The sequence below is a fragment of the Chlamydomonas reinhardtii genome, chromosome 1 (genome assembly GCF_000002595.2).
Source record: "Chlamydomonas reinhardtii strain CC-503 cw92 mt+ chromosome 1, whole genome shotgun sequence".
Classification (NCBI taxonomy): domain Eukaryota; kingdom Viridiplantae; phylum Chlorophyta; class Chlorophyceae; order Chlamydomonadales; family Chlamydomonadaceae; genus Chlamydomonas; species Chlamydomonas reinhardtii.
The window spans coordinates 4,442,133-4,455,336 of NC_057004.1; the positions used below are offsets into that span (position 1 = coordinate 4,442,133).

The following is a 13,204-nucleotide window of genomic DNA, read 5'->3' on the forward strand; positions in this document are numbered from 1 at the left end:
CCCGGCCCGCTCCCGACTATGCAGCCATTTCAGTTCAGCATGTAGACATTTACAAGCTATGCAGTCGTTATGAGCGTGGACGATGCGCGGAAAATGGCTGACAAATTCTTGGTCAGACTACCGTATCCAGACCCAATTCCCCAATTTTCCCGCCCCCGGTTCACTGCAACAGCTTCAGACCGGGTTCCCCGGCTTGACACGCTGCCGTGACGCAATCCAACGCCAAGCACTGACGATTAACGCACCTATCGCGACTCCGAGCGTGCGTCTGACGCCTGGCTCACCGTACCTCGTGTGCCCCAACAACATCCTGCTTGCCTCCTGCCCGTGCTCCCAGCTACCAGACACTGTGATACGGTAGGACTTCAACCCTGCCACTCGCCCCTGCCACACCTGCTTCTTCCACAGATAGCTTCCACCGAGCTCCATCCCCAGGTTACACCATAACGGGTTGGCGTGTTGACACCAGCTGGCATGCTCTCGTACAGTCTCGCGCATCAGTTGCGGCCGCTGCAGCCGCTCAAACTGTCCCCATGTCGCTTGCATGGGGTTCGATGTGAATGTAGAAGCGGGAGGGCTCGGACTTCTTGCCTCAGCCCACCACCCGCAGCCGTGCCTCCCGTGTGTGCTCCAACTGCAGCAGCTGCTGCCAGCGCTCGCGCGTCAGCCGCGTCTCGCCGTGGCTCAACACCAGCAGCCGCGCCAGCTGTGCAGGGCCATGGGCGACGGGGGCGACACGGGGTCAGGACCGGCGCAAGGCCGCGGGCGGGTTTCATTGCCTAACAGAGACCGGATTACCGCGGCAGACACCCATTACTAATCACCCTCTCACCGTGAGCTTTAGATGGAACTCCTCCGGAGTCATGCCGCCATCCGCCGCGCCACCCTGCCCCTGCTGCGGCCCCTGCCCCTGCTGATGCGCCTGCGCCGCGCGGCGCTGGCCCACGAACCACTGCTCCAGCACCTGCGCCATGCCCTCCGCCAGCTCATACCCCTGCTCGGCACGCGCCGCCGCCAGGTACGACCGTACCGCCGCCAGATCCACGTCAGCCGCCGCCGCCGCCGAAGCGGTGGCAGCGCCGTCACCCATGGACACGTTGGCAGTCGCCACGGGGGTCGCGGCGGGCTCGATTGCTGCGCCACCGAAGCTGGACGGCGGGCTGGTGGCGGGGCTGGCGGCGGCGGGCGGGCGGCCGCCGGAGGCCAGCACGGCCTCGGCGGAGGGGAAGGGTTGCGTGGCGGTGAGCGGCAGCCGCAGCGGCAAGCAGTCGCGCAGCAGCGACCTGCACAGGATGGGTGGTGGCGCAAGAGCTCGGTCAGCATGGTGCAACCACCGTGGAACTGTTGAACCTTGCAGGTGGTGCTGGGTGACGGGCCAACACCCCACACCTCGCAGCTTCCCTCCCAGCAACCACAGGCTAACACCTCGACAGCTTGATACGGCCATGCTGCAACCAAATCGCCAAGCCATCGCCCCCCTGCTGCGCCCCACACCGCCATTGCCCCACGACTGCGCTGGGAGTCCGGGGACACAGCTGGTCCTGGTCCCGCACCTGCCCTGCGTGAGCACGATGAGCGGCAGGTCCAGCGGCACGGGGTGCTGGAAGGTTTCGAAGTCGTACAGCAGCTCCTGCTGCCGAGCTAGCGTCATCAGCGCCTGGGGGTAGGTGAGGCAGGTGAGGAAGGGCAGCGCCGAAGGGTGATGTGGACGTAATGGTGTGCGGGGCGCGTACAGAGTAGTCTTCGGGCAATGCAGCGCTTGGTACGAAGCAACAGCGGGCAGGGCAGGGCAGGCTGGCAGAGCACACGGAGCCGGCGCAGGGGCGGCGAAGGTGTTACAACTACGTTTCCCAGAAGCACGCAAGCCCAACCCCAGTCCAGGCGTTCTCCGCTGCTGCACACCCGTACCCCCTCTCACCGCCCCACTGTTGCCCACCTGCATGCTGACCACGCCCTGGCTGCTCAGCTGGCCAGGCGCCATGACGGTCTCATCCAGCAGCAGCACAGTGCCCGGAGCCAGCTGCAGCGGCGAGGGCGCGGTGCGCTCACGGGACACGTCGCGCACTGGCGACCAGGACAGGCTGCGCGGAAGGGGCGTAGGGTCCGTTGTTTGAGGGTGAATGTCAACATCAAGGCCATGTCCCTCTCCTCCGCGCTCATACAGCATCGCAGTTGCTTCTCATGTGAACGCCCCTCCGGCCCTCCCAGGCCCTGCCGAGCCGCTTCCCACCTGTTGCAGCCCTCCACGCTGAGCGGCAGCGCCACACTGAGCGGCACCATGCACGACACAGCCGCCTGCAGCGCCGCCGCGAAGCCGCTCACGCCGCGGCCCGCCAGCAGGTCAGCCGCCAGCGCGGGGGAGCTGTGCGCCGCCGCCGCCGCCACTGCCGAGCCAACAGCACTGGCAGCGGTGGCGGGCGGCGCACTGGCACTGGCGGCGCTAGTGGCGCTGGTGACGGCGCCAGGGCACCTGCAACGCAAGGTTACATCCGGGACCCGTGTCGTGTCGGCGCAGTACCCTGACATTCCCGTCCATTTCCCACACCTATACGCCCGGCTTTGCCTATCCTCTTTGCCGAGTTTGCCCCCATGCACTGCCCCCGCTACCCTAATACGTGCCTCTCCTCGCCCCACCCCGGAAAAGTGCACATTGCAGCTCTCCGACGGCGCCCAACCACCCGCCCACCTGCTGATGTTGAGCGCCAGCTGCCCCAATGCGTTGGGGTCGCCGCGGTTGACCACGCGCGACAGCAGCTGCAGCAGCACGTACTCGGCAGCCAGGCTGTCGCCGCCCAGAGCCCAGCGCAGCAGCGCCAAAGCGCGCGCCCGCCGCGCCGCCGTGTCAGCGCTGCCGGCGGCAGGCGTCGTGGCGGCGGCAGCCTCGGCGGCTGCGGCAGGTGCAAGCGCAGCGGCGGCTGAGGCTAAGGCAGCGGCGGCGGTGGTGGCAGCCGGAACCAGGTTGGGCTGGCGGCGCACCAGGATTGCGTGCAGCCGCATCACCTGCGTGGCGGCATTGGCAGCAGGAACGCAAGGCGGGCGGACCGGGTTAGCCGTCACCTGCGCTTGGTCCCCGTCACACTTGGACCCCGTCACAAGCTATGGTGGTAAAAAGCGCTCTTTCATTGCTGATCGTGAAGACCGCAGGTGAGGCGCCCAAGCGGACAGGGTCCAAGTAAGTGGGCGTGCAAACAAGCGCGCTGCCTGCCGCAGACCAACCTTGCTGGTGGGCGGGTGGGCGGCCCGAATAGCCTCAAACGCCAATCGCTCGCCCTGTGCCGCCAGCACGCCCCGGTCGGCCGCCTCGCCCATGGCAGCATCGCCCCCGGTGCCGCTGACGCTGCGGCCGACGCCTTCGCTGCCGAGACCCAGAGACGCCAGCTCCTGCAGAGGCATGCGGCGTGTATCTCATCATCAGTGACGGCGTGGCTGCAGTCTGGATGCACGTTCATCACCAACCGCGCTCCACCAGGAGCCTGGAGTATGGTACGCGGGGCGTCGCTGAGCCCCCAACCCGCAAACCGCAGGCCTCACTAAGGCCCAGCCAAAGCCAAGCCAAAGCCCTAGCCCAACTGAAAGCCCTACGCCAAGCCCCGGGAACCCACCTGCGCCAGGTGAGGGTCCTGGTTGTCGTACTCGAGCTGCGCCAGCTGCGGCACGTGGCTCAGCACGCCCACCACCTCAACCACCTCGTGCAGTGGCAGCGCAGGCGCGTTGTCGTACAGCTGCAGGTGAGGTAGGGTAGGGCGGGAAGCGTGGGGGTTTACAAAGTGATGCTGGCCGGGAGGGGTACGGCTTGACTGGTACTGCTTGCACTGTGTGTTGCATTGGAGCACGCAGTCCCACATGAGTCACAAACTTGCTCTCGCATCGGCAAAGTGCGGTTGCTATCACTGACATATTCAAGCTTTGCTCGGCAAGTAACTCACATACACGATGCAGCTGCCGGGCACCTCGCTTGGCGTCGCCGCCTGCTGTGCCCCCGCATTCGCACCGGCCGGGTGCTGCGCGCAACCGTGCCCGCCAGCGCAGGTGTCACAGCCTGTCCCCGCGGGGCCCGCGGGAGCCGACGTCCCGGGGAAAGGTGCGCCGCGGTCGTTTGCGGCCTCGATGTCGCCAACAACCCTCGCGGCAGTAGGGTCCTCCCGCCGGCGCACACGAGGGCGCGCAGCGCCCTCCGCCTCACCCGGCGACCCGGCGCCTGCAGTGGCCCCGCCCGGTCCCTGGTCCTCACTGAGCCCCGTGTCGTGACTCATGCTCTCCTCACCCGCATCCGCGCCGGGAGCCGCAGCGTCGGCAGCTGCCGCAGCGGCATTGGCGCCGGCGCGCGGAGACAGCACCGCCGCACCACCGGTGCTAGCGACGCGCAGCTCAGCTGCGACGCTGTCGTGCTGCGCGTCGGCATCAGAGGAACGCTCACGTTTGGCACGGGCGGGCTGCTGTTGGGCCTGCTGCTGCTGAGCTTGCTGGGGCTGGGCCTGAGCCACCAGCGTGGTGGTGTTGGCCATCGCAGCAGGCGCGTGTACGTCCTTGGCCGGCACCGCCGGCAGCGCGGAAAGGGACCAGCTGCTGAGGCCCGGGACTGGCACCAACACGACCGGGCGGCGCTCCCAAATGATGGGCGAGGCGGATTGGGGCGCGTCATCAGGCATGTCCGGGTCACAGAACTTCGAGGTGACCCACTGCCCACTCGGCTGCTGGAAGGCCCCGACGTAGTACTCTGGGTTCAGCAAGTCTTGCACCTGCGGATGGGTAAGTAAGCTGTTTGTAATTTTCTCAAACGTAGATGCCTTTCTGCCCTCGTAAGGTAATCGCCAGGAAGTTGCCACTGCAGAACCCCGCCAAAACTGCTCACCATGCCGGTGAAGCGCACGAGGCTGTGGTGGGGGAGGCGGTCCGCCGATTGCTTGTCAAGACGCGGAATCTGTAAGATGTGAGTTCGAGCCGTTGGAATAAGCGAGCCTAGGCGCGTAGGGAGCTCGCATGTCTTTTGCGTTGTTTTGGTGGGCACTTTCAACCCACCTCGCCGTGACCCAGCCCATTGACGGCTTCCTGGAAGTACTTTACCACGCCCCAGTCACCATCGGCCTCAGCGGGGCAGCCTGCTTGCTGGTAGAGCTTCTGAATCGCCTCTACAGGACGCACTGCTATCTCTGGACTTGTCATTTGCCTAATTGATGACGAAGACAAGGCGCATTTGAGTGTGTAAGCACCTGGAGGAGAGTGGGACTAACAGGAGGGGCTTCGCGCCAAAACGCGATTGGGAAGTGAAATCGTGAACAGCTGGGAGTCCCGGCTGGTAATAAATTAATATGCAGATACATGTCAAACAATTTAAAAGGATATGCATGCAAATATGCCAACAAGCCTTTCCCGTCCCGGAGGCTTCTCCGCCAGTCTCCGCCTTTGCTGCCGCCAGCGCCCAGCCGTGCGCCCAGCCACACGTCGCTTGCACACCATGCACCCGCCCAACCCACCATCGGTGACGCGCAGGCCGTTCTTGAACACGGCCTCGATGCTGACCTTGGCCTAGTCACACAGGTCCACCTTCACCTCCTTCACCACCACCACCGCCGGCGCCGCCTGAAATAGACAGGTCCGTCTTTACATAGACAGGGCATGCCGGCATGCTCATGAAATGCTTGCATGTACACCAGGCTACATAATGTGGGTATGCTTAAGTCCCAAGTGCGCTTGCCCTGGTTGTGCCTGCTTGCCCTGGGCCAGGGGTTCCCCTGCCCTGGGCCACCAATAATGACGAGTGTTGCGGAACTAATGCCACCAGTTGCGGCGTGCATGTGCGTAGCGGAGGGAGCGAGCACATGGGGCGAGCAAGGCCACGTGGAGGAGGACAGCACGGCGTCGCCCAAGAAGCGGCGCCGGCGCGCAGGTTGAGGCCGGCCGGTGTCTGGTTAGCGGTCTTTGCTGGCAAGCATAGCACAGTATGCGGTAGGCCGTAGGAGTGAGGAGTGTTGCGGCCAGAGGATTTTGTTCATTTGGGCTGGTATTTACAACCCCCCTTGCCCTAGCCATCGAGTGACGGAGTCACGGACACGCACAGGCTTTGCACACAAATTCCGTCTTGCATTCGGAATCCACCTCAGCAATCTACCTCATATCACGCCGCACGGATCTGATCCGTCCGCTTGGCCTTTGGTGCCAGTCAGCATCCATTATGCGCTCCTGTTCTGTACAATCACAAACAAACAGCCAGGCCAGGAGTGGCCAGGCAACAATACGAACTCCCGAACCCTAACCGCGGCATGAGAGATGGCAATAACGCACGGAAATACCCATTACACATACCAGGCTACACGCGCGCACCCATGTGCATTGCGTCACTTCTTGTCAAAGCGATTGCAGCCAAAAGCCAACCTTTAGCATGCGAGGCGGTGGCGTAACACGCAATGCGCCCTAAGGCCCCACTAGTGCCCTCCCACCGATTCACCCTGCCAATTCCACCCACGTCACGCTGAGCGTTCATGCACCAGCAGGTGTTTTGGATTTTCGCACAGCCACACACACGACATGTTTGCCAGGTAGCCAACTTCGGTCCTTCGTCGAGCCACGCTTTATTACCCGAGGTGGACCCGCGTATGCACCAGAACTACATGCGCCACCCGCGTCATGATTAGTCTGTTACCACGCGCGCATTATACCAGTCACACAGTGCGTACCCTTATTGCCGCCTGCATGCGGCACATTGCTTCGGCTGTCCATGCAGCTACGCTACCCCATACGTCATGTGTGGGGCAGCGGGAGCCATGCCGCACGTGCTCCCCGCCCGTGGCCTGACTATGGGTGGACGAAGCGCACCACGACGGCGGTGATGTCGTCCACTACGCCCTCCTCCTCCGTCAGCCATCGCTGGTAGGCCTCGTCCACCAACTGTAGCGGCATGGACAGGGCAGAACAGGGGCAGAGTCAGTCGCAGATCATACGATGGCGACAGCTGGCAACCCCTTTTGAAGTGGAGCTGGCGCCGTCCTCCGGACCGCGCCACGCGCTTCCACAAGTCTTGTTCCAGATTGTTAATATCTCTATCCTGGGTTGAGACCATAACGCAGCACTAACTTCAGCGACACGACCATGGTCACGCTTGCGCACCTGGCGGCACGCCTCCTCTGCGCTCTCGTACTGCGCCACGATGTCGACCGCCTCCTTGCTCGAGATGAACTCCCAAACACCGTCCGAGGCAAGTACAATGAACTTGTCCTGCGGCGTCAGCTCCATGGTCGAGTGGTCCGGCTCCGACGTCACACCCACCCTGTGAGTCAAAAGAGTTCCACACACCCTGCATTAACACCTTCCCAACAGGGCACGTCCTGTGCACCAATCCTGCCGTCTTGGCATGTGGTATACTCATAGAACCGGGCACATTCTAGCACCTAACAACCGTCTAATCACTCCCGCAAGGCAAGGGCAACTTTTACATCCTCCTAACCATGCATGGCAGGAAAGCGGTGACGCACAGAACAGGTATCGAGCATTGACCACTTGCCCCGGGACTCACTGGTGTGCCAGGACATCACCAAGCGCCCTGCTCATGGCCAGGCCCGGAATCCACGCGTACTGCAGCCACACGCGGTAGGGGCCCATGGGCTGGCCCATCTCGTCCACCAGCCTGTACCAGCGCGGGAAGGGCCGTGATGTTAACATGGTTGGCCGCTGCCCACCTACGCATGCTTCATGCGGGATTCATTATAAAGAGCACAAGGATAACCTCCGCCAGTCCTTGTACTAGAGATTAGCTTACCGCTCCACACGGCCGTTCGCTTTGAGAATCCGCGCCTTCTCCTCCGGCGCCGTGGGTTTGTGGTCGTTGGTAAGGTCCACCGCCTCCCAGCCCTTCTTTGTCTCGCGGCCCATCACGCCACGAGAGTCACCCACCCACGCTGTCGTCAGGGTCTTGCCCTGTAGGTTGGGACAATATGATCAGGTCAGCGCCAGTCGTGGTCAGTGACCGCTGAACGCAACCCCAGCCGCACACCCGGTAGCTATACGCCCTCAAAAACCCTTCAAAACTGCTTTACCTACAGCCCTGACCCCATCACATGCCCGCGCGCACCTTCAGGTAGCTGACCACGGCCGTGCTGCCGCTGAACTCGCAGTCTATCCTGCTATTGCCCAAGGACCGGTCCACCTCGCAGAAGCCCTGAGACAGCGCCTTCTTCACGTCCTTTTCCAACGTTAGGTGGTTAACGAGTATTATCGGCAGGTGCTGCTTGACGTAGCCAGACACCAGGTGCCCTGCAAACATCGAGGGCATGCTGCGTTGCTTGGCGAACAATACCTCAATACCAGTGCCTCCTTACCGTGTGGCCCGTGACCATCCATAGCACCGAACAGAGACTGGTCCTCGGTGATGTACTTCTCAAAAGCAAAGCAATTGTCCTGGTTGGTCTTCTTGAAACCCGGCTCGCGACCAGCGCGCGACATGCATGCAACGTTAACGCGCAGAGTCCTGCGCTCCTGCTCCTGTAAAGACGAAAGCGTTGGGCATTCAGGCTAAGGGTCCTCAACACCATGCCAAGGTTGCGCATCTTTCCCCTTACCTCGGGAGCAAGCTGACCCTGGACAGCGGGTTCGTCCCCTCCCTCCATGTCCTGCTCGTCGCCACCCTCCCCTTCGCCATTGAGCTTCAGGTTGCCCGGCGAGGCGTTGGGCTGCAAGCAGAGAGTGACATGTGAGTCAGAAAGGGGACGATGCGGAAAAAACATACTCCGCGTTCTTACATCGTTTGTCACGTAGGACAGACGCCTGGCTCTCGTGTTGCCAGATTTGCCACCCGGGTTTGCAGCCGCAGGCGCAGCAGAGCCGGGTGGCGCGTTCACCTGCAAGCCAAAGCGGGCTTAGTATCGACGTAGCGCGCTGCAGACGGTCGACAAGAGCTTACCGCCGCCCCATTCGCGTCGTTCGAAATATAGCTCAGGCGACGAGCACGAGTCGTCTTTGCCTTTTGTGTCTCAGCGTCGGTCGCGGCCTTGTCGGCAGCCGAGCCTGCGGGCGCCATCAACATGCGTCTTAGCTGTGGGGGCCGCAACAGACTCCGCTGCTTAACGCACCATTCTTGGCAGCCGCTCCGCCCTGCTGTTGTTGCTGCTTCTGCTGGTCACCCTGGTCCACCGCTTCCACAGGCACACTAGACCCGCAGCCCATTCGTTCAAGCTTTCTTATCTAACGATTGCACATGGGTTTATAGACACGGGCTGGGCACTGGTGTGGTCGCAGCTTAAAAGCAAACGAGGTCGGGGCGAGCAATACAGGTCTCGCAATGACAGTGCCTCCATCGCGTAGCCCAGGCCCACAACCCGCGAGTGAATGGTGAACAGTACAGCCATTCTACTTATTGTCGACAGCTTAACGCTTGCAGCCGGCTGGAGTCTCTCGGTTGTTGGCATTTGTTAGATGCCACCTGCTGCGCGTCCTTTATTGCAGGAGGCGTGCTACGTCAACGGCTACTGTTTGTGTGTTCATGAAGCGCAAACTAGACCCTAGTTCGCCCAAAGTGCACACTTGATGCTGCCGTTGGACATATGACGTGGGGTCAACTCCAGCTCGACGCGTGCACCAGTTTGAATCACTCGGGACAATGCCGCCAGTGGAAAATGGGAGGCCCGGGAAAGGGGGGTCTGGCAACATCGAGGGTCGGCTTGACCCAGGAGACGCGGAAGTACTAAAATAGTGCAAGCTAGAGCTTGGTGATTACGATGGGGTGCAAGAGAATAATGGGACTGGCGGGAAGGCCGAGAACGCTAGCTCTCTCATGGTGGGTGGTGACGACACGCAGGCACGCACAGGGCAGCGAGGGCACCATTTCGACGCCTCTCCACGGCACCTGGCGACGCCTGGCGCTGCCGTGCTCAAGGTCTTGCTGGACGCATTTGCACCCGTTCACTTGAAGCCCGGACACGGCAACCACGTGCAACACCTTCAGGTCACTGCTACTGCCACACGTCTCAGTTCACACGTTAAGTTGCTCGGTTGCTGCACATGGGTCACAATTACGAATCGACGATGCTTTCACGATAACAATGCGAAACCGAGAAAGCAAGCGAGCACAAGCCTGGAGAGGCCTGGAGGCTGGCACAGCAGGACAGCAAGCGTGGGACAAGCAGCGACAGCAGTTGCACGTTACCTTTCATAAGCGCCCCGCAAAGCTGCCCTTGCTACTGCTGGCGTGCATCGGCCCAGCGGGCCACGCGCCCGCGCGGTGTCAGTACGATGTACACCATACGTCCATACCTGCACAACCATAACCCTAACCGCTCTCCGACAGTCCGACCTGCCCACTCCTGATGGTCTATTACACTCCGTGCATCACATCTCTGCACGTGAGGACTGACGTGAGGAAAGGAAGCTCACCTGCCCGACACATCATCTACAGTACCATGTCAAGCATATCACCCTTGTGACCTTCTCTAAGTTCTCTAAGTTGTCTACGTCAGGCGCAGCGCCCTCGGAATAACTTACATTCGCGCTCCCAATGACCAGCATCCCCCCTTCGCAACCCCCCTCCCCCGTAACCATCCCGCACTATGGCCAGCGAAACTGTTGCGGCAGCTTTGCCAGGCGGAATAACTGAGAGCTGTAATTCGGGGCAGTAACTGAGGGTTGTCTAACTGTGTTTGAACCCCTCCGAGCCTGCTGCTCACGCCTTGGGCGCCACCTTGGCCGCCGCAGCCACCAGCTTCTCATGCAGCGCCGGTGGCGCCGCGATGATGCCCCGGTCCAGGGCAAGGAAGCGCCCTTTGCTGAAGTCCAGGCGCACACCAGCGGCGTCCGTCACGCGTCCTCCCGCCTCCTCCACGATGACGAAGCCGGCGGCGTGGTCCCAGATCTTTTCCTTGTAGGTGGCGGGCGGGAAGCGCATGAAAATGGTGCCGCAGCCGCGCGACAACAACCCGTACTTGACCTGCACGTGATCAATAGGGGCGAGGCATCAGGCGCAGGGGGCAGACCGCGTGCGCTGTGATGTGAGCTGTGAGCTGGGCCAGCTGCCCCCAGAAGATACTTGTGCATTACACGTCATCGGCCGCATGCCTTCACGGGTTTACGCCCGCACCTGCGAGTCCATTCGCAGAGGCGGCCGCACCACGCCCAGCTCCCGGGCCTGCAACAACATCAGCAATTGAATTGAGCGCTTAATGTCTCGATTGTGCAGCATGACGTTACAGCTGTCGTAACAGAAAGGAACCTGCAAAACGGGCTACTGCAAAATCCAAAAGATACCAGCCCGAGAGCAACGCCCTACCGTTTCCCAAGCCGCAGCACATCCCCAACCCCGCCATGTCCTGCCCCGCCCCACCAGCGCCGCGTTGATGCTGTGGCTGGAGTGGCGGCTCTCCACGCTCTCCATGAACCGAGCCTCCGCGCCTTCCGTCACCTCCGCCACGCGGACCTGCGCCGGCGCCGCGTCGCCAGCGTTCTGTAGCGGCTCCACCCAGGCGCCCTGCCCCCGCTCCGAAAAGAAAAGGCAGCCCACGTCCGCGTCGCCGCTGAGCCGCTGAGCCGAGCCAGTGGCGCCGTCATCGTCGCCTACGGGCCCCTGCGGCAGGTTGGGGCAGCCCAGCACGCCCAGCACCACCTGCGGCAAAGAGAGGCACCACAGCGTAGGCGGACACACTCCCACAGGCCACAGCGAGTCTGGCCGCACAGCCTGCTGAGTGCGTCAGCTGTGCAGCCGCGCCTCCCCGTGCCATCCATCGTCTAGGCTTTACGAGCTTGCAAGCGCCATCCCCATGGCGCCTGCTGCGCTGCGCCGGGGTGTACGTTGGCCAAACAATTGCTGTTGCTACCCCACTGAATCGGCTTATGCGTGCCCTGAAGACGCATGCTGGGCTTCCCCCGCAGAAGTGTGCTACTCCCCGTACTCCCGTGCCATGCTCCCCGTCCTCGTTTCCCTGGCGCTGGTTTGTCCCTGGTACCACCGTATGCCTGTTGAGCCGCCTCCCTGCACTCTCCCCGGGCCTTCGCCTCACCTCGCCGTCCTGCAACATACCCAGGCACACCGAGTACTGGCGCATGCCGACGAAGCCGCGCGTGCCGTCAATGGGGTCCAGCACCCAGTGCCGACCGCTGGGGCCGCCCTGGGAGGCGCCCAGGTCTGCAGAGGCGGGCGGGGAGCAGGTCATGACATTGACGGGCGTTCGGTGCAGGCCATGAGAGTGCCTGCACAAAGTTACGGTTCCCTCCCAACACGGTTCCCTCCCAACACCAGGAGCCATGAAGTTAATCCTCACGGCCCAGCCAAACCTTTAAGCCCACGCTACCACACCATGTCCCACCAACCCTTGCAGCCTAGCACGCCCACGCCGTGCTCACCGATGATGTCCAGCACCTGCTCCGGGCTCAGCACTTCACCAGGCGCCGCGGCCGCCACCACGCTGTTGACCAGCGCGGTGATGCGGTCCAGCATAGGGCGGCCCGCCGGCGTGCGCAGCTCGGTGCTGTCCTCCTCAGCCACCATGGACAGGCGGGTGGAGGGGTCGGCGCGCTGCAGCGTCCAGGCCACAACCACCTGCGCGCCTGCGGGGTAAGGGTGTGGTTGGGGTCAGCAGGAGGCCTGCGTTGTAGGCATCTGCTCTTTGTGACGTGGAGTTGAGCACAATCCTTCGACATTTTGCTGTGTTGGCGCGCACAGCCCGTCAGCCGCGCGCGTCAGTGCTGGCCGCGTGTGGCAGTGGCGTTACGTGTGGAACGTGCGCCGAAACCCGCACACTCAGCCCCTCACGCACCGTAATCGGCGACGGTGACGGGCGAGTCGTCCTTCTTGTCTACCCGCTCCTCCGCGCTGAGCTGCCTTTGCACCTCCTGCGAGTAGACAGGTCCCGCAAGTCCGCCCGTAACATCCCTCGGGACATCCAATTTGCACACGCAAGCACTTGCGACCGGCCCGAGCCGCAATAATGCTTCCCCGTACCTGGCAGAGGCGAGATGCCAAACGCACTGCCTCCTTCGCGCTTGCCATCTCGCGCGCGTACTTTGCTTGAGGGCGAGCAACAGTGGGGGCGTGCGCAGCAGAGCTCGCGCGCGCGCAAAGAGCGCGACGGCATCGCGCTGCAGATGTGCGAAGTGCACAGCCTTTTGATGCGGCTAGTCGCTGGCTCTGCATCCTTAGCGACAGGGTAAAATGGCAAGCGACGATAACGATGGATGTGAGCTCGTGCGCGCGCAGTGTCTGCAACGGCCTGGACAGCAAATTAGT

General features: G+C 62.6%; 3 protein-coding genes across 3 annotated transcripts; all 3 read right to left on the reverse strand.

Moving 5' to 3' along the window:
- Nucleotides 1–37: 37 nt before the first annotated feature.
- On the reverse strand, nt 38–5,310 carry CHLRE_01g030150v5 (uncharacterized protein). The gene is made up of 11 exons (XM_001689995.3): nt 5,020–5,310; nt 4,853–4,921; nt 3,927–4,739; nt 3,603–3,722; nt 3,217–3,381; nt 2,687–3,000; nt 2,231–2,470; nt 1,937–2,081; nt 1,554–1,657; nt 833–1,283; nt 38–706 (listed from the first exon to the last, which is right to left on the reverse strand). The coding sequence occupies exons 1-11, from the start codon at nt 5,161–5,163 to the stop codon at nt 593–595; spliced, it is 2,679 nt and encodes an 892-aa protein (XP_001690047.2). The 5' UTR covers nt 5,164–5,310; the 3' UTR covers nt 38–592.
- A 683-nt stretch (nt 5,311–5,993) lies between these two features.
- On the reverse strand, nt 5,994–9,700 carry CHLRE_01g030200v5 (uncharacterized protein). Its single transcript, XM_001689996.2, has 10 exons — nt 9,063–9,700; nt 8,894–8,997; nt 8,733–8,831; nt 8,553–8,663; nt 8,313–8,475; nt 8,066–8,247; nt 7,754–7,911; nt 7,511–7,621; nt 7,105–7,264; nt 5,994–6,885 (listed from the first exon to the last, which is right to left on the reverse strand). Exons 1-10 carry the CDS (start codon nt 9,154–9,156, stop codon nt 6,793–6,795), a joined length of 1,275 nt encoding a protein of 424 aa, XP_001690048.1. The 5' UTR covers nt 9,157–9,700; the 3' UTR covers nt 5,994–6,792.
- A 104-nt stretch (nt 9,701–9,804) lies between these two features.
- On the reverse strand, nt 9,805–13,200 carry CHLRE_01g030250v5 (uncharacterized protein). The gene is made up of 7 exons (XM_001689997.2): nt 12,920–13,200; nt 12,735–12,810; nt 12,322–12,525; nt 11,979–12,103; nt 11,306–11,584; nt 11,063–11,110; nt 9,805–10,912 (listed from the first exon to the last, which is right to left on the reverse strand). The coding sequence occupies exons 1-7, from the start codon at nt 12,965–12,967 to the stop codon at nt 10,649–10,651; spliced, it is 1,044 nt and encodes a 347-aa protein (XP_001690049.1). The 5' UTR covers nt 12,968–13,200; the 3' UTR covers nt 9,805–10,648.
- Between the last annotated feature and the right edge of the window lie 4 nt (nt 13,201–13,204).